General features: G+C 37.4%; 1 protein-coding gene across 5 annotated transcripts in view; it reads right to left on the bottom strand.

Moving 5' to 3' along the window:
* The window catches only part of DPY19L4 (dpy-19 like 4), a 68,458-nt gene that overhangs the window by 8,904 nt on the left and 33,544 nt on the right, over window positions 1-26,010 (bottom strand). For all 5 annotated transcript variants that reach the window (XM_059394876.1, XM_059394877.1, XM_059394878.1 and 2 more), the window contains 9 exons: window positions 22,712-22,843; window positions 22,518-22,616; window positions 21,899-21,972; window positions 17,991-18,149; window positions 16,513-16,632; window positions 14,421-14,541; window positions 12,742-12,798; window positions 8,316-8,398; window positions 5,236-5,368 (listed from right to left, as the gene is read on the bottom strand). In XM_059394876.1, the coding sequence (XP_059250859.1) occupies window positions 5,236-5,368; window positions 8,316-8,398; window positions 12,742-12,798; window positions 14,421-14,541; window positions 16,513-16,632; window positions 17,991-18,149; window positions 21,899-21,972; window positions 22,518-22,616; window positions 22,712-22,843 (978 nt within the window). The remainder of the gene's footprint in view (window positions 1-5,235; window positions 5,369-8,315; window positions 8,399-12,741; window positions 12,799-14,420; window positions 14,542-16,512; window positions 16,633-17,990; window positions 18,150-21,898; window positions 21,973-22,517; window positions 22,617-22,711; window positions 22,844-26,010) is intronic.

Raw genomic sequence — 26,010 nt, 5'->3', positions numbered from 1 at the left:
CCACCTACTCCATGTTATGGTTGCCGTCCACCCAGCACCTTGAAGTCTGATGTCCACCAACATGAGAGAAATACTCAACTGAATATTCTGTGATAAACAGAAGGCTAATGAACCAAGAGGAAGTTTCTCCCTCATTTTACTTTTACATACATTCCAATGGGAATATCCAGTCTATATCTGTTTATTGTTTTTCACATACATTTTTATTTATTTTTAAATTTTGAGAAACTGTGGCACATTAAAAAAAAAAAAACACCACCTCTCTGCAATGGCAATAATATTACTGATAGACAGGGTTTCTCGATCTCAGCACTACTGACATTTTACACTAGATAATTCATTGCTGGCACAGAGGAAAACAGTTCTGTGTATTGCTGGATGTTCAGCAGTATCCCTGATTCACTAGAAGGCTACAGAATTCCTTCTATACTTTTGACAATCAAAATGTCTCTAGACATTGCTGAATGTCCCCCAGGGGCATAAAAGTCCCAGGTTTGAGAATCACTGGCCTAGGAGATTATACAAAGATTAGTCATATGTCATGAATTATAGATAGCATCTAATTAAAATTATATGGTCTTATTTATGGAGTTTGATTTGAATTTTAATTTAACAACAAATTTATTCAGCACTTACTATGTACTAGACACCATAGAGAAAGACAAAGATTTGAAAAAAAAACATGGTTCCTATCCTCATAGTCAAGTCACATAAAACATAAACTCTAAAATGTTTAAATTTAATTAGAACCCAATTAAAAGTCTGACCTAATTATAGGTGATTCTGAAATTCTATATTAGGAAAAGACTAATCATAAGATAACAAAGAAATCCACAAAAAATAAAGTTCAGAAATATGCTATATCCATTCTGTTTAAGCGATTCCACCCTTTCAAAGTACAGCAAATACTAGTCAAAGGCAGCTGTTGTCTCTAAGGTAAATCACTGCCAGGTAGATCTCTTCATCTCTGACCTCTCCCTGCTTCAATCTGTTTTCTGCTCTGACCATAATTAACTCTCTCAAACAGATCTAAGCATTCCATTCCCAGGCTTATTAAAGGTCTTTGATAATTCCCAAATGCCTCAAGGGTGAGTCTAAATTCTTTAGCAGGTCCTTCAGAATTTGGCCTCATTGTATTTTCTAGTTTCATGGCTATACAAATTTCATAGCTCATGTTACTTTTTCAGCCTGGAATCATAATCATATGCATTCTTTTTCCAAACAAGTTTCTACTAGTCCTTCAAAGCCCAGATCAATGGAATGCCCTTTATGAAGATTTGGATTTTTGTAGCCAGAATTGACTGTTCCTCCTTTTGGGCATTCCTTTGTATATTCTATGTTTCTATGTGTGTGTGTGTGTGTGTGTGTGTATGTGTGTGTGTGTATGTACAATATTTAGTATTTAAATAACTATTATCTAAGGTCTACTATGTTTTAGGCATGGTGTATTATCTGTAATTCTCACAACTAAGACGTAAGAACTTCCTAGATTCAGATTCAGAAACTTCTCAAAATTAAAGAAAGAGGGGCGCCTGGGTGGCTCGGTCGTTGAGTGTCTGCCATTGGCTCAGGTCATGATCCCAGGGTCCTGGGACTGAGACCTGCATCAGGTTCCCTGCCTAACAGGAAGCCTGCTTTTCCCTCTCCCACTCCCCCTGCTTGTGTTCCCTCACTCGCTGTGTCTCTGTCAAATACGTAAGTAAAATCTTTAAAAAAAAAATTAAAGAAGACACGGATAAAAGGAAAGATATTCTATGCTCATGGATTCAAAGAATCAATACTGTTTAAATGTACATACTACCTAAAGCAATCTACAGATTCAATGCAATCCCTATCAAAATTCCAATGGCATTTTTCACAACAAACAATCCTAATGTTGTATGGAACCACAAAAGACCCTGAAGAGAGAGCAATCTTGAGAAAGAACAAAGCTGGAGGAATCATGCTAACTGCACACTATATTACAAAGCTATATTAATCCAAACAGTAGGGTTTCAGGATAAACAGACACAAAGATCAATGGAACAAAACAGAGCGCCCAGAAATAAACTCACATATAAATGTATGCAAAATACATTTAAAAATCAATTTACAACAGAGGAGTCAAAAAATACACTTCGAAAAGGACAATCTCTTCAATAAACAACGCTGGGAAAACTGCAAAGCCACATGCAAAAAGAATGGAACTGAACCCCTATCATACACAATACACAAAAATTAACTCAAATGGATTAAAGTCTTGAATGTAAGACCTGAAACCAAAAAACATCTACAAGCAAACGTAGGTGGCAAGTTCTCTCTTTTTTTTAAAGATTTATTTATTTGAGAGAGAAAGAGAAAGAGGAGGGAAAGAGGCAGAAGGAGAGGGAGAAGTCCCCACTGAGCTCAGAACCCACTGCAGGGCTCAATCCCAGGACCCTGAAATCACAACCCCAGCCTAAACCAGGAGCCAGACGCTCAAATGACTGAGCTGCCCAGGTACTCCAGGTGGTAAGCTCTTTGACATTATTCTTGGCGATGATTTTTTTCGGATTTGACAGTAAAAGTAAAGGCAACAAAAGCAAAAATAAACAACTGGGACTACATCAAACTAAAAAGCTTCTGCATAGCAAAGAAAACCATCAACAAAATGAAAGGCATCCTAATGAATGGGAGAAAAGATCTACAAATCATATATGTGATCAGAGATTAATACCTAAAATATATAAAGAACTCATACAGCTCAATTAAAAAAAAAAATCTGTGGGGTGGCTCAGTTGGTTGGGCACCTGCCTTCGGCTCGGGTCATGATTCCGGGGTTCTGGGATCGAGCCCTGTGTCATGCTTTTCCCTCTCCCTCTCTCCCTCCCCAATGTTCATACCCCCCCCCCAAATAAATAAAAACTTTTAAAAATCTCATTAAAAAATAGACAGAAGACCTAAGTAGACATTTTTCCAAAGAAGACATACGGATGGCAAACAGGTACACGAAAGGGGGCTCAACATCATTTATCATCAGAGATACACAAATCAAACCATAATGAGATACTACCTCACATCTGTCAGAATGGCCAAGTATCAAGAAGGCAAGAAATAAGAAGTGTTGGTGAGACTGTGGAGAAAAGGGAACCCTTGCACTGTGGGAAGGTAAAGTAATGCAGCCACTAATGGAAAACAGTATGAAGTCTCCTCAAAAAAATTAAAATAGAACTGCCATATCATCCAACAATTCCACTTCTGGGTATTTATCCAAAAGAAATGAAAACACTAATCCAAAAAGATACATGCAAACCCATGTTCACTGCAGCATTATTTACAATAGCCAAGATATAGAAACAACCTAAATGTCCATCAATGAATGAATAAAGAAAATGTAGTATATATGTGTGTGTATTTATAAATAGGAAATTATTCAGCCACAAAGAGAAAAAAATTTTGCCATTTACAACAATACGGATGTACCTTGAGGGTATTATGCTAAGTGAAGTAAGTCAGAGAAAGACAAATACAATATAATCTCACTTATATGTGGAATTTATAAACAAAAACAAAAACATCCAAGCTCACAGATACAGAGAACAAACTGGTGGTTGTAGAGATAAGGGATTAAATGGGTGAAGGGAGTCTACAAACGTCCAGTTACAAAATAAATGTAAAGCATAATGACTATAGCTAATAACACTGTATTGCTCATTTAAAAGTCGCTAAGGGAATGTATCTTAAAAGTTCTCATTATAATAAAAAACATTTCTTTTTTTAAAGATTTTATTTATTTATTTGACAGAGAGAGATCACAAGTAGGCAGAGAGGCAGGCAGAGAGAGAGAGGAGGAAGCAGGCTCCCCGCTGAGCAGAGAGCCCGATGCGGGACTCGATCCCAGGACCCTGAGATCATGACCTGAGCCGAAGGCAGCAGCTTAACCCACTGAGCCACCCAGGTGCCCCTAAAAAACATTTTTTATAACTGTATGGTAATGAATATTAACTAGACTTGTTGTGGTAACCACTTTGTAATATAGATAGATATCAAATCATTACATTGTACACATGAAACTAATATACTGTTACATGTCAATTATACCTCCATTTAAAAAAAAAAAAAGAGCTATTGTGGAAATGCAAAAAAAAAAAAAAAAAAGAAGAAAGAAAGAAAGAAAAGAAAAGAGGCATCCTGGCTGGCTCAGTCAGTAGAGCCTGTGATTTTTGATTTCTTGATCTCGGGGTTGTAAATTTGAGCCCCATGTTGGGTGTAGATATTAGAAGTGCTCAATCACTATATTGTACACCTGAAACTGGTATTACACTATATGTTAATTAAGTGAATTTAAATAAAAACTTTAAAAAAAAAGAAACTTGTTCAAAGTCACAGAGCTAGCACATGGCAGAAGTAGCATCTGAGTCCAGGTATTCTAATTCCATAGTCTGCATTCTTACAGTCTAAATTCTATATTGCTATACTATCTCCTTAGCTTAGAGCTTGATTAAAAACCATTATGAAATTCTCTCTAACTGAAAAACAGAATATTTGGAATTCAGGTTCAGTTAATCACTGCTCTCAGATATGAAGTTACCATTTATATCCAGACTAAACATTCAAATATATTCTCTGAATAGTAAAAAATTAGATTATCATCCTAATATTATACTAAGTTATCAGTAACAGCCCATACCAAAACATGAACCACAGTGAGATATAATTTTAGCTTGGAAATACAAAATGCATCAAGATATTAACTGACAGCCTGACTTCCTTCAATAATTTGGTTGAGAACAATGATATTTTCCAAAGAGGACATATCAGTGTCCTCTTGAAACTTTGTTGGAAAATTAAAGGTTTCTCCTAGAAACATCAATACTATTCATAAAATAAAGAAATTATTATTTGAATTTTGGTTCTCCCCTTGCTTAAACATACAGCTTTTTAAAAACTAAAGCAAATTAACTCTTTCTTTCTTTTTTTTAATTTATTTATTTGACAAAGAGAGATCACAAGTAGGCAGAGAGGGAGGCAGAGAGAGAGAGATAGAGGAGGAAGCAGGCTCCCTGCCGAGCAGAGAGCCCGATGTGCGACCCTGAGATCATGACCTGAGCCGAAGGCAGCGGCTTAACCCACTGAGCCACCCAGGTGCCCAAATTAACTCTTTCTAATTGTTTGGATATTCCTAACTAATCAAGAACATATACATCATTACAGAGCTACACTGAAAATAAAGAGCAATGTTAGAAAGATACAAACATGTAATCTAAAATGCCTTACGTTTTCATTTCTCTTGAGAAGATCATCATCATTGTAAAGGGGCAAGCTGGTCACCATCCATCCAGTGCATAATTTAATGGCGCCCATTAACTGTGGACTCCCTGCAAACACAGCTGCAACTGGAGCTTGTCTTCTGTAAAGAGACATACAGATTTACACACTATTTAGATCACTGATTTATACCAACTCTGATATAGCACAAACTCAACAATGTATTGTACATTTGAGTTTCAATGTCAGCTTTCACTTCATTTACAAATTCCTTAAAAAAAAAAAAAACTGCGCACTTACTATGTGCCAGGAACTATTCTGAATGCTGAAAATACAGAAATTTTTTTAAAGCAGGGATGAAGATGAGGTCCCTGTTTTTGAGAGAGACTGTAAGGACAATAAACATATAGGTCAGGTGGTAATAATAACACTAAAAAATATGCAGGGTATAGATAATGACAGGAATTCACTACTTTATATAGTGTGGTCAATTCACTGGTGATAATGTGAATTCTCAAATTTATCGTTCTGCGAATATTAACTACCACAGCCCAAATTCTTCCCAATTCATCCACCTTCCTGCTTCTTCCCTAACTTTACCATATACCTGTCTTCAGATAACACATGTAGTTCTCCACTTTGAACCACGATCCAAAGTCCCAGACAGATGCCACTTACAAAACTAAAAGCAGATCCTGAAGGATTGCTCCAATGTCTTTACTTATTTAATCACTTCCTGTGTTCAACATTAACCTACACAGTCTAGGAACAATGCCAAGCTCTGGAAATAAAAGGCAGCATATAACCACTGTCCTCAGGGCACACCCAGTAATAGGGAAACAAACAGGATAATTACACCATGATAATATATATGTCTGACTGCCTGATGCACAATGTTCAATGTTCAGGACCCTGTGCTGGTTTTGAAAATATTGTGATAAATCACAAACCCAGAATCAATTTCCTCTTTTGTTAATAACAATGCAAAGCTATACAGTCAGTGTTCCACAATGGTAAATACAATTCACAGAAAATATTAACAGGCAATAGTTAAGAGTGATCAAAAGAAAACAATTTTTAGACATATGAAGGGTATATTTACAGCAACAAGACTTTATGATAAGACCAATTCTCATTTCTATAAATCAATTCCTCATTCTAGAAACATTTTTGTCTTCCCCCCCATATTTTCTTGGCTATTTTTGATAGTGTTTCATTTCTTTTTCATGTTTTAGTTTCTTCTTCTATGTTAAATAATTTCCAATGTAGTTCATTTTATAATGTCTATCCGTGGGGTATTCTAGTCACAAAACGCCTGCAATGATTCTTCTCCCATACCTATGCTCTCGGAGCAAATGCTGGTCTTGGTCATGTGACCTGCTTTGGCCAACAGAACAACATAAAGTGAGCAGAGACTTTAAAAATGCTTGACATTGGGGCGCCTGGGTGGCTCAGTGGGTTAAAGCGTCTGCCTTTGGCTCAGGTCATAATCCCAGGGTCCTGGGATCGAGCCCCACCACCGGGCTCTCTGCTCAGCAGGGAGCCTGCTTCTCCCTCTCTCTCTCTGCCTACTTGTGATCTCTGTCTGTCAAATAAATAAATAAAATTTAAAAAGAAAATGCTTGACATTGGCATCTGTGTTCTCCTGCTGCTCTCTTGGTAACTTTACAACCACTACCTTGTGAATGAACCCAGGCTACCTGGCTGTATGATGAGAGACCCATGACCAAGTCAATTCCATCCCTTCAGCTGATACCTTTAGACATATGAGAGGCCATGCCAGGCTACCCAGTCCTAGATCAGCTGGCCCAGACCAGAAGAATCCTCCCCACTTCCCTGACTCAGCTGATGGTCAAAATGGTGCAAAATTACAAACGTTTATCGTTTATAGCCACTAAATTTTGTGATAGTCTATTATGCATCAAAAACTGACATAAACAAGTTTTATTATCAGAAATTGCCACAGGTCTGGGGGATCTGGCTGGTGCAGTCAGAAGAGCATGCAACTCTTGATCTCAGGGTCTCATTGGGTGTAGAGATTACTCAAGTAAATACATAAATAAACAAAAAAAATTGCTAGAGGTCTAATTCTGCTGTTGATCTCAAACAACAGCTAATTCTTACTGTATTAGACTGTTTCCTCATGTGTTTTGTAATTTGAGAGCTCATCTTCACGAAGTCTTATTTGTAGGAACCTGTGTAGCCTGGGTTGAGAATATTAACAGATACTCCAAAGCACCCCAGGACCACTTTTTATGATACTTTCGTGACTGGGGGTTTCCTGGATTAAACAAGTATAACTTCAAACTGCAAACCCATGTGAATTCAGATCCAGTGCTACAAATTCAAAGGAAAAACTTTTTTTGACCAAAAGCTGAAGCCAAGGAATACAAGCCTTCTTAACATCTGCTTCTAGCACTCCTGTTAGGTTGTTAGTCTATCCTTTCCCTGATACTGTAACCCTCTGAGGGTCTCTTAGTTATGTGCCTGTGTTGGGAGAGGGAAAAGGTGTCTCAGTTATGGTTCCCTGCATCCACTGGCCCAAGACCACATCTCTGGTCCTAGGTGAGCATTAAAATGTGCATGGGTATTAAAACTAAAATTTTAAGTTTTGGTAAAGTTGGTTACCAAGACTAGCAATCCACCACTCATCCACTTCCAACACAGGGCAAAAGAAGCATCATCTTGACTATTCAAAGGAATATTTGTTCATTTATACTCCACATTTCTAGGTGTTTGATGGCAAGATCTCAAATTTCAAACTTACAATGCTATATTTTCTTAAGTTTTTTATTTATTTAAGTAATCTCTATACCCAACATGAGGGTTGAACTCACCACCAAGAGATCAAGATTTGCATGCTCTTCTGACTGAGTCAGTCAGGTGCCTCACAATGCTGTATTTTCAGTGAAGAATTCAATTAGAAAATTTGAATTATAGGTCAATCAAAAACTAAATATCCCTAAAAGCATGGAGGTAAAATTCTGAGTTTTATGAGAATGGAAAAGCATTAATTTATTATTTCCTCCGAATCAATTAGATAGCATGCAACAATTTAACAACAGTCTTAAAAGCAGTTCAATTCTTACTTTATCCAGGTCATAAGTTCCACTGTATCTGGGTCATAAAATTCTTGTAGTTCCATTAATTCTGTCATTAATCTTGGAAAAAACTAAAATGCAAAACAAAATTTCCAAAATGTATAAATGTATATAATCATGTATATATCCAGAAAGTTTAAAACCGTTACACAGTATTTCAAAAGACTAAGAGACTAACATAAGACAAACAGTATTTAAACATTTTTCCCAGGGGAAAAATGTCATGGATCTTTTTACTTCCTTCCAGTGAGCTGCTCTTCCCTCTCAGTTACAAATAATCTAAATAATCTATTTTAGGGGCATCTGGGTAGTTCAGTAGGTTAAGCATCTGCCTTCGGCTCAGGTCATGATCTCAGGGTCCTGGGATCGAGCCCCGCATCTGGCTCCCTCTTCAGTGAGGAGTCTGCTCCTCCGCCTCCCGCTCCTCTACCCCTGCCCCCCAACTCAGGCTCGCTCTCTCTCAAATAAATAAATTCTTCAAAGTAATCTATTTTATGTTTAATTTAATGCCTAGACTCAATAAATAATTTTCTCATTACCAATTATCAGCTGTATATTTCATGCACACACAATTAATTTCAATTAGCTTCATGTTACATTACAATAAACTATTTTACAAATATTTAAATTTTGGAGTTGCCAAAATAATTGTTTAAAAATTCCAGTGTAGTTAACATACAGTGTTATATTCATTTCAGATGTACAATATAGTGATTCAGCAATTTCATATATTACTCAGTGCTCATCAAGTTAAGTGTATTCTTAATCCCTTTCACCTATTTCAACCATTCCCTCACCCACCTCCCCTCTGGCAACTGTTCATTTGTTCTCTATAGTTGAGAATCTGATTTGTTCTGGTTTCTCTCTTTTCTCTTTCCTTTGTCTTATTTCTTAAATTCCACGTATGAATGAAATCATATGGTATTTGTCTTTCTCTGGTTGACTTATTTCACTTACCATTATACTCTCAAGATCCAACAATGTTGTTGAAAATGGCATGATTCCATTCTTTTTTATGGCTACATAATATTCCATTCTAAATGTATGTGTATGTGTATATGTATGTGTGTGTATGTATATACATATATGCACCACATTTTCTTTATCCATTCATCTGTCAATGGACCCTTGGGCTGTTTCCATAATTTGGCTATTGTAAATAATGCAGCAATAAACATAGGAGTGCATGTACCCCTTTGAATTAGTGTTTTTGTATTCTTTGGGTAAATACCCAGTAGTCCAACTGATGGATCATAACATAGTTCCATTTTTAATTTTTTGAGGAAGCTCCATACTGTCTTCCACAATGGCTGTACCTGTTTGCATTTCTTTTCTTTCTTTTTTTTTTTTTTTAAAGATTTTTATTTTATTTATTTATTTATTTATTTATTTATTTATTTATTTGAGAGAGAGAAAGAGAGCACAAGCAGGGGGAAGAGCAGGCAGGACAGGGAGAATCAGGCTCCCCACTGAGAAGGGAGCCCAATGTGGGGCCCAATGCCTCAATCCTGGGATCAGGGTCCCAGTCAAAAGTAGATGCTCAACAACTGAGCCACCCAGATGCCCCACCAGTCTGCATTTCTACTAACAGTGTACAAGGGATTCTATTGAGGGATTCTATTTTTCCACATACTTGCCAACACTTATTTCCTGTGTTTCTGATTTCAGCTCTTCTGACAGGTGTGAGGTGATATCTCCTTATGGTTTTGATTTGCATTTCCCTGATGATGAGTGATGTTGAGCATCTTTTCATGGGTCTGTTGGCTATCTGTACATCCTCTTTGGACAATTATGTCTTCTGCCTATCTTTATTTTTTTGTAATTTTTAATTTTTTATTTTAAAGATTTTATTTATTTATTTGACAGGGAGAGAGATCGCAAGTAGGCAGAGAGGCAGGCAGACAGAGAGGTGGAAGCAGGCTCCCTGCTGAGCAGAGAGCTCAATGCAGGGCTCGATCCCAGGACCCTGAGATCATGACCTAAGCTGAGGGCATAGGTTTTAACCCACTGAGCCACCCAGGTGCCCCATATCTTTTTTTTTTTTTAAAGACTTGTTTTTTTAGAGATTGAGTGAGCAAAAGTACAGCGGGGGAGGGGCAGAGGGAGAGAGAGACTCTCAAGCAGACTCCCTACAGAGCTTGGAGCCTGACACAGACTCAATCCCAGGACCGAGATCATGACCTGAACTGAAATCAAGAGTCAGATGCTTAACCAAGTGAGCCACCCAGGTGCCCCAGTTCTATATACATTTTAGATACTAACCCCTTATCAGGTACCTCATTTGCAAACATCTTCTCCCATTCAGCAGGCTCTCTTTTTGTTTTGTTGACTGTTTCCTTTGCTGTTCAGAGCTTTTTATTTTGATGTAGTCCCAATAGTTTATTTTTGGTTTTGTTTCCCTTCTCTCAGGAGACATATCTAGAAAAAAGCTGCTATGGCTAATGTCAGAGAAATTACTGTTTGTGTTCTCTTCTAGGATTTTTATGATTTCAGGTCTCACATTTAGGTCCTTAATCCATTTTGTGCTTATTTTTGTGTATGGTATAAGAAGGTGCTCCACATTCATTCTTTTAGCTGGCCAGTTTTCTCAACATCATTTTTTTTTTTTAAAAGATTTTATTTATTTATATGACAGATAGAGATCACAAGTAGGCTGAGAGGCAGGCAGAGAGAGAGAGGAGGAAGCAGGCTCCCTGCGGAGCAGAGAGCCCGATGTGGGGCTCGATCCCGGGACCCCGGGATCATGACTGGAGCTGAAGGCAGAGGTTTAACCCACTGAGCCACCCCGGTGCCCCTCAACATCATTTGTTGAAGAGACTTTTTTCCACTGCATCTTTTTACCTCTTTTGTTGAAGATTAACTGACCATATAATTTATAATTGTGGGTTTATTTTTGGGCTTCCTATTCTGTTCCATTGGTCTATGGGTCTCTTTTTGTGCCACTGCCATACTGTTTTGACTACTACAGCTTTGTAACATAACATGAAGTCTGGAATTGTAAGACCTCCAATCTTGTTTTATAAGATTGCTTTGGCTATTTGGGGTCATTTGCAGTTCCATATAAATTTTAGGATTGTTTGTTCTAATTCTGTTGGTATCTTGGAAAAATGCTGTTGGTAATTTGACAGAGATTGCACTAAATGTGTAGATTATTTTGGGTAGTATAAACATTTTAACAATATTTGTTTTTCCAACCCATGAGCAAGGAATGTTTTTCTATTTCTTTGCGTCATCTTCAATTTCTTTCGTCATTGTTTTATAGTTTTCAGAGTACAGGTCTTTCAGCTCTTTGGTTAGGCTTATTCCTAGGTATCTTGTTATTTTTGGTGTAATTGCACATGGGACTGTTTTCTTAATTTCTCTTTCTGCTGCTTCATTCATTATTGGTGTATAGAAACGCAATGGATTTCTGTATAGAGATTTTGTAGTCCATGATCTTATTGAATTCAATTACCGGTTCTAGCAGGTTTTTTCGGTTTTTTAAGATTTTATTTATTTATCTGAGACAGAGAGAGAGCAAGCATGAGCAGGGGAAGGGTAAAGTGGAGAGGGAGGGAAAGCAGACTCCCTGCTGAACACAAAGTCATACACAGGACTCAATCCCAGGACCCTGGGATCATGTCCTGAGCTGAAGGCAGAGGCTTAACCAACTAAGCCACCCAGGCACCCCAGTTCTAGTAGTTTTTTGGTGGAGTTTTTAGAGTTTTCTATATATAATATCATGTCATCTGCAAATGGTAAAAATTTTACTTCTTCCTTACCAATTTGGATGTTTTTTTAATTCCTTTCTCTGGTCTGACTGCTATGGTTACGACTTCTAACTTCCAGGACTATGTTGAATGTAAGTAGAGAGAGTAGACACCCTTATCTTTTTCCTGATTTTAGAGGAAAACCTCTCAGTTTTTCATCATTGAGTATGATATTAGCTGTGGGTTTTTCATGCCAAAATACTTCTTAATAATATCACCTATTTATTCAGTAATTTCCTTTGACAATTATAAACTGAATTTTAAAAGCATTAGACTACATGCATTACATGGCATTCTAAAAATGTCTCAGCAGGGCACCTGAGTGGCTCAATGGGTTAAAGCCTCTGCCTTCAGCTCGGGTCATGATCCCAGGGTCCTGGGATCGAGCCCCAATCAGGCTCTTGGCTCGGTGGGAGGCCTGCTTCCTCCTCTCTCTCTGTCTGCCTCTCTGCCTACTTGTGACCTCTGTCTAATAAATAAATAAAATCTTAAAAAAAAAAAAGTCTTAGCTCTTTTTTTAATGTTCCTACTGATAAAAAATTAAGCATACTAATAGCACATTTTATGTTGTGAGAGTAGTGTCTCAATATAAATATGCTACACAGACATAAACTTATCAATACCTTGAAGTACATATTAATAATACAAAAATCTGATTTTCTTACCTCTTTCCATAAGCTGAGACCTATTATAGTGGGAACAGCCATACTCAGAATAAGAGCCTAAAACATTGAAAGAAAAATGATTATGGATAAATACATTTCAGGAAGTCTTAGACATTGACTCTATGACCAATGACAGATTCTTACAGTTGTAAAAATTTCAGTCAGAGAAACTGAAGTCAGTGTGGAACCTAGTTCACAGAGTGAGAATAGTGAAGACTAATGAATTTAAGACATAAAGTGAGACATACATGTTTACTATATAAAGGCAGAACATAAAAAAGGGTAACATTTATACTATATTTCAAATAACAAATCAAGGGGCGCCTGGGAGGCTCAGTGATTAAAGCCTCTGCCTTCAGCTCAGATCATGATCCCAGAGTCCTGGGATCGAGCCCCGCATTGGGCTTTCTGCTCAGCAGGGAGCCTGCTTACCCCTCTCTTTCTCTGCCTGCCCCTCTGCCTACCTGTGATCTTTGTCTGTCAAATAAATAAATAAAATCTTTTAAAAAAATCAGTATTTGACACAGGAATTTAAATTTAAGAGTTTACAAAGGACACTGAACTGTGCTACCTAAACAGCTATCAACAAAAAGATAATGAATTAACACAGAAAAAATAGCCAGTATATATCAATAATTATGCTAAAATAAGAACATACAGGGGCACCTGGGTGACTCAGCGGGTTAAAGCCTCTACCTTCAGCTCAGGTCATGATCCCAGGATCCTGGGATTGAGCCCAGCATTGGGCTCTCTGCTCAGCGGGGAGTCTGCTCCCCCCCCCACCCCATCTCTGCTTCCCTCTCTGCCTGCTTGTGATCTCTCGCTGTCAAATAAATAAATAAAACCTTTAAAAAAATAAATAAAATAAGAAAATATAAATTTCTCTGGAAAAAGACTGGCAAAACACAATATGACTATTACAGAAGATTATTATCTATCACCTCCTTGTCAAAACTTGTTCTTCTTCCATTGTCTCATGACAACCCCACAATCCGTAGTCTCACAAACTAGAGACCTAGGAAATATCTATGATTTCTCCTTCTTCTTTAGTCTCCATACTTAATGAAGCACCAAGTCTTATTAACCTTCTTTTACTATTTTTTTCACTCCAGTATAGCATAGTATTAAGTAAACGGTCTCTGGAGTCAGAAAAACCTAGGTATAAATCATGGTTTCCACATTTATAAGCCATGTGGTCTTAGGCAAGTTATTTAACCAGTTTAAGCTTTAATTTTTTCATCTACAAAATACAGATAATAAAACTTGGCCATTAGGGTCTTTGTAAGCATCGAATAGCACATGAAATGTTTTATTTCATTGAGTGAACACTCAATATATTGAAGTTTTTATCACTTCCATCCACCACGTCCAGTACCTGGACAACAGCCTTCTTCTTGGCCTGTTTGTCACCCTTAAGTCTATCCTTCAAGAACTAAAAGCATGAACTGAGAGAAAATCTAAGTCTGACTCTCTCATGAGAGAGATGTATTTTACCTGTCTGCATTTAAATGCATTTACTTTATAATCAGAAATTATATTAAAAAAAAGTTTTTCACAACATCTTTTAACCTCAAGTCATAATATGATTTACTCATGCTATTTCAATTATATTCAATGTGCTTTCCATTTATATAACTGAAAGAGAAGCAAGTATTTAACCCAAAGTAACAATGACTCACCAACAATACTGGGTGTACAGTTCGTAATCGAAGCCACTTGAAAAGTGTCATCCAAAGTTCAGGAGAACATACACCAAATGCTGCTAACATGCACACATATGGAGTCCAGAGGTATTTCAAACTAGAAAAGACAAAAGGAGTAACATATGAAATATCCTGTGAACGTCATTACTATCTCATTTCTTTTTTTTTAGAGATTTTATATTTTGAATTAATTTCTACACCCAACAATGGGCTCAAACCCTCACCCCCCAAGATCAAGAGCCACATGCTCCACCAACTGAGCCAGCCATGTGCCCCCAATTTCTCTTTTCTGAGTTCTTTCCTGCTACCTGTGAAAATACCACAATGTTAAAGGAAAATGAAAATCTTAGCCTCCAAGTTTCAGCAACAAATTGTTATTCATTTCTTAAATAATTAAGAAGACATATGGGGTAGGGGGCGCCTGGGTGGCTCAAAGGGTTAAGCCTCTGCCCCTCTGCCTTTGGCTCAGGTCATGATCTCAGGGTCCTGGGATCGAGCCCTGCATCAGGATCTCTGCTTCACAGGGAGCCTGCTTCTCCCTCTCTCTGCCTACTTGTGATTTCTGTCAAATAAATAAATAAAATCTTAAAAAAAAAAAAGGTAGGTTACTAAAATGAGAATGAAATAAGAACACTGAGGTAGATGTAATGATATAGGTGTAATAAAATTCTTCTTCTTTTTGCAAGGTGGGTGTAGATAGGGGCATAAACTTACCAAGGCTCTGCCCATTGAAAAGAGATGGCCTGAAGTTTGAGGACTAAGCTCAGTTTGGGGTGGGGAATAGTAGAGCCCTTGGTCACACATGAAGTGTTGGCCAATGCAACCTTTATCAAAATCAGAATCATGCAGATGATCAAATATATTTCTCACATATATCTGGTCTTTGTAAGGCTTCTGGCTCACAGCTCCCCAAACTCTTGGAATTCCTAAGTGATGAAATTGGGAAGATGGCTTTTGTCATTAATGGTAACTTTTGGAAGATACCAAAGGATGGGGTCAGTTGCCAGTGGAGCCAACCATGTGATTAGGGGGTTGAAACTCTCAGTCCCATCCCAAACCTCTGGGGAGGGAAGAGGGCCTAAAGTTTGAGTTCAATCACCAATGGTCAATGATTTAATCAATCATGCCTATGTAATGAGGCTTCCATAAAAATCCAAAAGGACAGCGTTCGGAGAACTTCTGGGTTGGTGACCACATGGAGACCAGGACAGAGTGGCATGCATAGAGAGGTAAAGGGAGCTCCGTACTCCTTCCTACAAACCTTGCCCTATGCCTATCTTCCATCTGGCTGTTCCTGAGTTCTATCTTTTTATAATAAATTGGTGATCTTACTAGTAAGTAAAATATTTCTTTGAGTTCTGTGAGTCGCTCTAGCAAATTAATTGAACCCAAGGAGAGGGTCTTGGGAAGTTCTGATTTGGTCTGAAGCACAGGTAATAACCTGGGTTTGCAACTGGAACCTGAAGGTGGGGTATAGAATCTTGTAGTACTGAACCCTTGGACTGTGGAATCTGATGCTATGTCCAGGCGGAGAGTGCCAGAATTAAGTCAAACTGTAGGACACTCAGTTGGTGCCTGAACAATGGCTTGTTGTTGGTGTGGGGAAAGCCCTTTCTCTAACTGAAACTGGGTGCTCAAAATCATTTTATACTCATGTCTTATTTTTCATCTGAGTCCAAACTTCAAAGAAAAGGGTATCATTTATTGAACCCTTAGCCTCACAGCATCATTTATTCTACTTCACTTATCCAAGTTGTATTTTTATTTTTGTGTGATTAGTATTTGTTGCTTTCATTAGGCCATAAGTCACATAAGGGTCACCACAGTACCTCCAGTGCCTAGTACAATGCCTGGCCCTTGGAAGACATTCAATAGTTTTTGAACAAATGAGTGAATAAGTAAATGTTCATTGTACTACAACAACCTCCATAAACTCCAGTTAGCTTAAGAAAGTCTGTAGATTTTGAGTTTTTATAGTTTCATAAATAAATTCTTGAAAGTTCAACTTAGTAGCATTAGAAAGAATAAAATGTTGTAAAAACAAATAGACCCAATAAAGTACACTTACCCTTCTATAACCATTGCAAGAGAGCCCAATAAAATGGTGTGAATCACATGATAAATTATTTCTGGCCTTCCTCCAATTCGTCCATCTTCAAGAGTAATAGTTTCTTTCAAGGACTTACCACTACACAAAGGAAATATGTTTTTTTATTATTCTGAAAATATATATTTGAAAAATCAAAGATCTTAAGTTTCTTCATAAAAAAAATATAGGTGGTCCTTGGAATTTCAAAGTATATTCTTTTAGTCAAATATCTAACTTACACAGCTCCAAGTCTCTGAAATGGTTTCTAGAACACGAAGATAATGGACTCTGTGAAGACTAAACATGAAAAGTTCAGGAAATATGACAAAAATGATTTTTAGGGGGCTCCTGGGTGGCTCTGTCAATTAAGCAGCCGACTCTTGATTTCAACTCATGTCATGATCTCAGGTCTTGGGATCAAGCCCAGCCTAGGGCTCCATGCTCAGAGGGGAGTCTGTTTTAAGACTCTATCTCCCTCTACCCCCGCTCATTTATGCTCTCTTTCTCAAATAAATAAATCCTTTTATTTTTTTAAGACTTTATCTATTTATTGGAGAGAGAGAGAGACAGCAAGAGAGGGAACACAAACAAGGGGAGTGGGAGAGGGAGAAGTAGGCTTCACACAAAGCAGGGAGCAGGGAGCCCAGCACAGGGCTCCATCCCAGGACCCTGGGATCACAACCTGAGCCAAAGGCAGACACCCAGCAACTGAGCCAGGTGTCCCTCAAATAATAAATCTTAAAAAAAAAAAAAAAAATTTTTAGGTTTCTTTTCCAAGATCAATTATCACTCAACTAGTGGTTACTAAATCAAAATATTTAAATCATAATTTGAATAGCTAAGTTCTCAAAATTGAAATACTACACACAACCTACTTTTAAACATGACAGAAATATGGAATTCTTCCTAATTTAAAATCACTTATACTGGGGCGCCTGGGTGGCTCAGTGGGTTAAGCCGCTGCCTTCGGCTCAGGTCATGATCTCAGGGTCCTGGGATCGAGTCCCGCATCGGGCTCTCTGCTCAGCAGTGAGCCTGCTTCCCTCTCCCTCTCTCTCTCTCTCTCTCTCTCTCTGGCTGCCTCTCCATCTACTTGTGATTTCTCTCTGTCAAATTAATAAATAAAATCTTTAAAAAAAAAAAAAAATCACTTATACTACTAGCTTCATTTAAGTTATACACAAGAAAATTATTCTTACATTAAGTAAAACTATGACTAAATTAGTAAATAAGTCTGTAACAATTTAACTGAGTATTAATCCTACATTAAATTTGGACATTATATATTTAGATGTATATATAAATTTGAATTTTATCTGGATGATATTTTAGATATTGATACCAAGAGAATGAATCTAGAAATTCTAAAACAGATACAAATATTGGAAGGATATTAAAAATAATTTATTCCCATAATGTATTAGTTAGCAATGTGACTGATTCTCATTGGTACTTACCCAATTCTCCTAAAAATAACTTGCATCATAGAAAGAAAACAAATAATTAACACTAAAATATAGAAAGGTAATAAAGAAGACTGTGTCAATCGCAAAAAAAAGTCCTGAGATGGTGCCTGCAGGGATTCTTGACATAGGAGCCAATTCATTGTAAAATTCCTACAGAAAACAAAAAGCATGGTATTAAAAATCATAGATGGTATACCCTATTGTACATAAAAGTATTTTTTATCTCAATAAAAACTAAGACAAAAGACACATTTCTTAATCTATTCACTTGTAACAGCAAAGTGTGACTCTCTATATATAAAGATAATAGCATCAGCAATGCTCCTCAACAAATTGCCCCAATAAATGTAAAACTGCTACTTCTTATTACCCAGTAATATGATCATCTCTAGAACCCAAAATGGTTTCAGTAAGTTTAACTTTCTATTTTTATCTGCAAGACAACAAAAAATTCAGCTGTCCAACCTCCATATCTGCAGTGTCCAATACTGATAGCTACTAGGTACAATGTAGCTATTAGCACTTGAAATGTGGCCAGTACAAATGGATATACTTTAAATACAAAATACACCCTGGATTTCTAACATAAAAAAGAATGAAATGGACTAAAGAATATAAAATAGCTCATTAATAAATTTTATACTGCTTATATATTAAAATAATATTTTAATATATTGGATTAAATAAAATATATGATTTAAATTAAATTCCTTTGTTTCTTTTTACTTTTATAAATGTGGCTACTAGAAAATTACACATGTGACTCATGTTATATTATTACTAAACAGTCCTGTTTTATATGGATGAAAGTAATTCAACTAGGACCCATTTTGAAGAGTAATTTAATTATTAAGACAGAAATCATAAAATTCTAGACATAAACATTTTGAGTTATAAGACTCAGGATACACTTTTTTGACCCTAAGCTAAAGGTGATCAACAAGACTCTTAGTTATATGTGAATTTATCTGCATTCTCACACCTGATCCATCTCCAACATCCATTTTATCCTTAATCCCTAGCCGGAGAAGGGAGATTAGATAAGGAATGATCTCCAGAAGAGCTCTTGGATGACTGTGAATGCCTGCATCCCAGATCACTGGGTTTAGAAAAAAGTTAGTTTCACCATGTGTCAAGCAGTAATACAGCTATATCAAAGAAGCTGCCTTTAAAATGTTTTGTACATATTATCATATGATGAATCACATCTTTTTTGTCTACCTACTAAAGTTACCAGTTCTATAAGATCCAATTCAAGGGCGCCTGGGTGGCTCAGTGGGTTAAGCTGCTGCCTTCGGCTCAGGTCATGATCTCAGGGTCCTGGGATTGAGTCCCACATTGGGCTCTCTGCTCAGCAGGAGCCTGCTTCCTCCTCTCTCTCTCTCTGCCTGCCTTTCTGCCTACTCGTGATCTCTCTTTGTCAAATAAATAAATAAAATCTTTAAAAGAAAAAAAAAAAGATCCAATTCAAATCCCAATTTAGTGAATATTCTTCCCATATCCCCAAGTCTCAATCGTTCCTTCCCATATCCCCATGGCACTTTACTTATCCCTCTGTTATAGTGCTTAATGCAACTTGCTAGTTTAAAATTATAGTCATTTTTGTATCTCCCAGAATACCTGGCCTAGTATTCTGCACATCCAATAAATACGTACTAACATTTCTTTAGTGGTTCTTGAAAGTCTGTCTCAACAGAAATGTTTCCTGAAATTCTGGTGAACTACAAATCCTAATAACCAGTGGGCACATTTAAGCATAAGGCATTAACTGTTTATACCACGCATGCCATTAACAGTATAAAAACTAACTAATCAGGGCACCTGGATGGCTCAGTGGGTTGGGCCTCTGCCTTTGGCTAGGGTTAGATCTCAGGGTCCTGGGATTGAGTCCTGCATCAGGTTCTCTGCTCAGTGAAGAGCCTGCTTCCCCCCTCTCTCTGCCTGCCTGTTTGCCTACTTGTGATTTATCTGTGTGTCAAATAAATAAATGAAATCTTTAAAAAAAAAAAAAAACTAACTAATGAGATGTCAATATTCTTAAGGACAGACATGCCTTATTCTTAAAACACCTAGTGTATTACACTGTGAGGCAAATCTAGTACCTGACATGCTGAGCAAAGAGGCACAACATAACATCAACTAAGAAATGCGAGAAAAAAGCAGCCCTTACTCCTATGTGCATTCTAGAGTCTTAAAGATTAAAGAGAAAGTCAGGGGAAAGGCCATCAATTATGGAGTTCTAGTACCAATTTTTCCTACTTGCCTGGTAAATATCAGGCCTATATATACACACCCAAAAAAGACATAGTCCCTCCCTGTCCTTTTGGAACACGTGGCCTCCTAAAGGATCCTTTTACCCCAATAGAGACCTATATATGACTTATACTTCAGAAGATTTCTCCAGTGTTTCAACACATTGTTGTGATACACCACAACATGAAATTCCATGCACAGCATCTAAAATCCCATGTAATCACAGCAAATGACAATAAGGTTCTAAGGTATATTATATGAACCAGAAAAATGTGTATTTAAATATATATTTTGTTATGCAAGTGGACACTATCACACATATCACTTTAGATTTAATTATTATTTTTTAAGATATTTATTTATTTGACAGAGAGTGACTGAGTGAGTGAGAGAGAGCACACACAGGCAGAGAGGGAGAAACAGATTCTCCACTGAGCAGGAGCCTGATATGGGGCTTGACCCCAGTACCCTGGGATCAGGACCCAGGCTGAAGGCAAATGCTTAACTGATTGAGCCACCCAGGGGCCCCTCACTTCCAATTTAAAAAGTGCATTTAACTAACAAAAAGCACATTACTCGAATTTCAAAAGTCAGCTTCTAGGGGTGCCTGAGTGGATCAGTTGGTTAAAAAGTCAGCTTCCAATGTAATCCACTAATATGATCCCAAAATGAGATTCTTTACTATGAAATAGATATCTTACTGCCCACCCCTTTTTAATGCAAGCATTTTGCTGATGTAGTGGTTAAAATTACATTGGTTTTGGGGTGTGTGGGTGGCTCAGTCAGCTAAGCATTTGCCTTGGGCTCAGGGTCCTGGGATTGAGTCCCACATTGGGCTCTCCACTCTGCAGCAAGTCTGCTTCTCCCTCTCTTCCTGTGATCTCTCACTTCAGCTCACTCTCAAATAAATAAGTAAAATCTTTTTTAAAAAATTACATTGGTTTTTAAATTCATTTAAATCTTTAATTTATTCTGATTTCAGACTGTATCATTGTTCCACATCAAGGGAGAAAGTAGCCTTAAAACACTGTGATACTATTAAGGCTTAAGTACATCTAACTTATAAAACACCTAAATGAGATTTTATTTATTTATTTGAGAGAGAGAATGAGACAGAGCTTGAGAGGGGAGAAGGTCAGAGGAAGAAGCAGATTCCCCATGGAGCTGGGAGCCCAATGCGGGACTCAGTCCCGGGACTGAAGGATCATGACCTGAGCCAAAGGCAGTTGCTGACCCAACTGAGCCACCCAGGTACCCCTAAATGAAATTTTCTTAAAAAGAGAAAACATATTAATGCTATATTTCTTCTAGATATTGTAATATGCTAAATTATTTATTTTCTAAGTGGTAGGTAATTAGGTGTTTACTACTCCTTGGATTTTTTTTGTTCCTTATCTTTTTTAAGATTTTATTTATTTACTTGACAGAGAGAGATCACAAGTAGGCAGAGAGGCAGACAGAGAGAGAGAGAGGGAAGCAGGCTCCCTGCTGAGCAGACAGCCCGATGCTGGACTCGATCCCAGGACCCTGAGATCATGACCTAAGCCAAAGGCAGAGGCTTAACCCACTGAGCCACCCAGGCACCCTGCTCTTTATCCTCTATGTCATACAGAGTTAGGTAAATTTATATATAATCTAAAACTTACTTAGTCATATTTAGTCCAAATTTTACTTCAAGGAATTTCAGCATGTGCCCATTTTCTCTGTGTGGGACAAACATCTGGAAGAAAGAAGGACAGTTACAACAAAAAACTATTAGCTAGGTTCACAGCAACATGTTTCTACCTAAAATAGAAAACACAGCAAGACTATAAAATAAAAACTACAAACTAAAAATGAATTAAATAATACTTGGTATAACAACTAAGCCAGGAGATCTAGTGACCTAAGTCAATCGAATTACTTTATAGTTAATGGTAAAACTATAATGGGGTAGGGTAGTAAGATTTCCACTTATCCTGCATGACTTAAGTCACTTACCCACTCTTTTCAAAACTTTTATTCATCTCAATTTACTTAATTACTGTTAGTTAATTAGATAATGGTGACATTTTAAATTAAAAGGAAAATAAAGTGTATCTTTTAAGTATATCTAGAAAAGAATTAGAATCCTATTTTTCCTATAAATATGATCATTGTTCAACTCAAAATTTTATTGTATAAACTCTATTATTATGCTATCTCATTATTCTTATTACAATTTAGCCCAGAATATTCCATTATTCAACTTGACCTACTACATGAATCTCACATGCAGTTATTTACCTTCATTATAATGTTCAGTGTCACTGTCAGAGTACACACCAAGTAAAAATTAATCACTTTCATTATTTTAGCTATAAAAGTTCCTTTCTTCACATTCAGCTGTGGGGGAGAAATCATAAACAAAGAAGTGAGGTATGAAAAATTAACAATTAAAAGATTCACTGCAAGAATGATAAAAAGGCAATTCTCTTTACCTGAAGGCACTTAGCAAGCATTAAGGCTACTACTAAACTCAATAAAGGAGACACCAATAAAGCTGAATTCTCAAACTGCAGTAAATATCCCAGAAAGAGAGAAAATATATAGATTTTATAAACTTCATGAACCTGTTGGGACAAAATAAGATAAATGAGAATAAAATGAATTTTATTGTACATCTTCTCATTAGTTTCAGTTAGAATAGATTTGATTCCAATTATAAAATCAATGCTCAACTATAATTTAGGATAGTATCCTACAAACATTCAACCTGTATTTTTAATGTTATAGTATATAATGAATTTATTACTTTCTCAGAAAAAACTCTCATAAACAAAGTAAAAAGCTTTAAAACCACGGACATCTTAATCATCCTGAATGAACCTGCTTTCACCTTGATTTAATTTTACTTTGCTTGCCCTGTTATTAAAATCCATCTATACAACATCAAACTGCAAAAATCAAAAGTCACAATCTTTAGAAGCAGTTCCAAAAACCTACCTAATGAAAACCTACTGCCATGAAATCTAACACCAGAGACAAGTATTTTTAGATTTGGTCCATTTAACAATAAGCATAAGGAAGCTAAACTCAATGTCCTAATAGAAGATCTCCCAGGAAAGTCACATGTCTTAGAAAATATCTTTTCTAAAATTCTGTAATATAGTAATTTAACCTATCATAAGATTAATTCCTTTTGGAAAAGGAAAACTAAGACAAAATATAGGCATTAGTTGGGGGGAGGTGGAATTGAAGGCAGAGTGCTGAAGGTAAGGAAAAAAAAAAAAAAAAAGAGGGGCGCCTGGGTGGCTCAGTGGGTTTAAGCCTCTGCCTTCAGCTCCGGTCATGATCCCGGGGTCCTGGGATTGAGCCCTGCATCAGGCTCTCTGCTCAGGGGGAGCCTGCTTCCTCCTCTCTCTCTCTCTCTCTGCCTTCTTGTGACCTCTGTCTGTCAAATAAATAAATAAATAAAACCTTTAAAAAAAAAAAAAAAAGAAAGAAAGAAAGAAAAGGAAAACAGAATGAACAATATCCCTAAGAGGCCAGAGCCATTAAGAAAAGAAATACCTTGGGGCGCCTGGGTGGCTCAGTGGTTTAAGCCTCTGCCTTCGGCTTGGGTCATGATCTCAGGGTCGTGGGATCCAGCCCCACATTGGGCTCTCTGCTCAGCAGGGAGCCTGCTTCCCCCTCTCTCTCTGCCTACTTGTGATCTCTCTCTATCAAATAAATAAATAAAAATCTTAAAAAAAAAAAAAAAAAGAAAAGAAAAGAAAAGAAATACCTTACTGCTAGAAGGCTGAAGCAATGACTGGGAGAGGCCACAATGGGATCTTCTGAGTGCTGAAAATTTTCTTTCTTCTTTTAAAGATTTTTTTTCAGAGAGAGAAAGAGAAAGAGAGCGAAAGCACACACAAGCACACACAAGCAGGGGGGGCAGAGGGAGAAGCAGGTTCCCCACTGAGCAAGTTTAAGTAGCCCAAAGCAGGACTTGATGCCAGGACCCCAGGATCATGACCTGAGCGGAAGACAGAAGCTTAACCGACTGAGCCACCCAGATGTCCCTGAAATTCTTCTACTTTCTGATTTTGGAGGCTGGCTCTGTGGATACACATATGTGCCAGTTAATGAATGACTGTCTCTTAGCTCCCAATTTATCCCTCCTCCACCTGCTTTGTAATGCAGGGGCTGGAGACTCTGCAATCTATGTTTCTGCTTTTCCAGCTGGCTCCCTATTAAACTCTGCCCATGTGAAACGCTTGAAACAGATTACAAGGCTGGAGGAGAATTCGGGAGCTAGCGGCTTCCTGTCTGCTTTGCAGCTCCTGTGAATATCCTATTGGCAGTAATTCTTCACTCCAACAGAGCCATTCCTTCTAGCGGAAGCAGCTGAATGCAGGTGCAGTCTGTCCAGCACTTGAAGAACCAGCTGTATCACATTCTCTTGCCCCCGAGATCCCAGGGCCAGTTAGCCAGAGCCCCATTCACAGAGGTCTGCGTTGCATTTCCATGGGGCCCTTCTTTCCAGTTTAGAGACACCAGCAAAGCCAGGCAGTGGCCCCTCATTAGCAGCCTGAGTTTCAGCTCCACAGATGTCCCTCCTCTAAGTTTTGAAGTCTTAATTAATTCCAAATTCTCCCCTTTGCTTCCTCAGCTCTGGTAGTGGTACCTGCTTCCTACACACTGCTACCTCCATGATACTTTTAGGTTCTTACTACCCCCTTACAATTAACAAGATAATGACATTATATTTTATGTAATTAACAAGATAATGACATTATATTAATGATTCTTTATCTTAAATTCCTTCTATTCAGTTAACCTAAGCGTTTGTATTCATCAGGATTCTGGATCATCTAAACATATAGGATTAAGAAAAGAAAGAACAGGGCGCCTGGTTGGCTCAGTAGGTTAAGCCTCTGCCTTTGGCTCAAGTCATGATCCCAGGATCCTGCATCGGGCTCTCTGCTTGGCAGGGGGCCTGATTCCCCCTCTCTCTGTCTCTCTGCCTACTTGTGATCTCTCTCTGTCAAATAAATAAATAAAATCTTAAAAAAAAGAAAGAAAGAGCAAGAAGATCCCCAAATTACTGGCTTGGATAACATATTTAATACTTAATAAATGTTTATAAATAAAAGAAAGATGAGAGGGGGTGAAAAAGAAAAAGATAAAGAAAGGAACCAAATGCTGATGGGAACATTTAACCATGGCAGGCACTTACATAAACTGCTATAACCCATTCTGGACAAAGGCTTATTTAGTATTTAGTTAGGTTGAATATTCACATATCTTTTGACTTGTAATTCCACTATGAGGTATATACTCGAGAAAAATCTTGCACTTATGTGCCAGGTAAAAACGTTTACTGCAACACTGGTTATATAGACGATAAACTGTAAAAAATGAAATGTCTATCAACAATAAAATGTATAAATAAATAAAAATGAATGAAATCTAGCTCTGCACACCATCACAGGTGAATCTCAAAAGCAAATCAGATAAAACTAAACAATACATTGTTTACAGTGTATTTTTAAAGGATCAGCTAGATAGGTGGTAAAACCCATAAGGAAACAGGGGAAAGGATTAACAAAATTCAGGACAGTGAGCCTCTGTTAGGGAGGGAGCAGGATGTGACTGGAAACATGAAGAGAGGGACTTCTGGGTATTTCAGTGTTCCATTTCTTGGCCTGGATGGTCAAATACTCATATTTTATTCTATACAGTATATGTACACTGCATACGTATACTCTTTTATGCATGTTCTATATGCCACTCTTTTTCTTTTTCAAAGAAA

Source organism: Mustela nigripes, chromosome 3 (genome assembly GCF_022355385.1).
Source record: "Mustela nigripes isolate SB6536 chromosome 3, MUSNIG.SB6536, whole genome shotgun sequence".
Classification (NCBI taxonomy): Eukaryota; Metazoa; Chordata; class Mammalia; order Carnivora; family Mustelidae; genus Mustela; species Mustela nigripes.
This window is presented reverse-complemented; position numbering and strand designations above follow the sequence as displayed.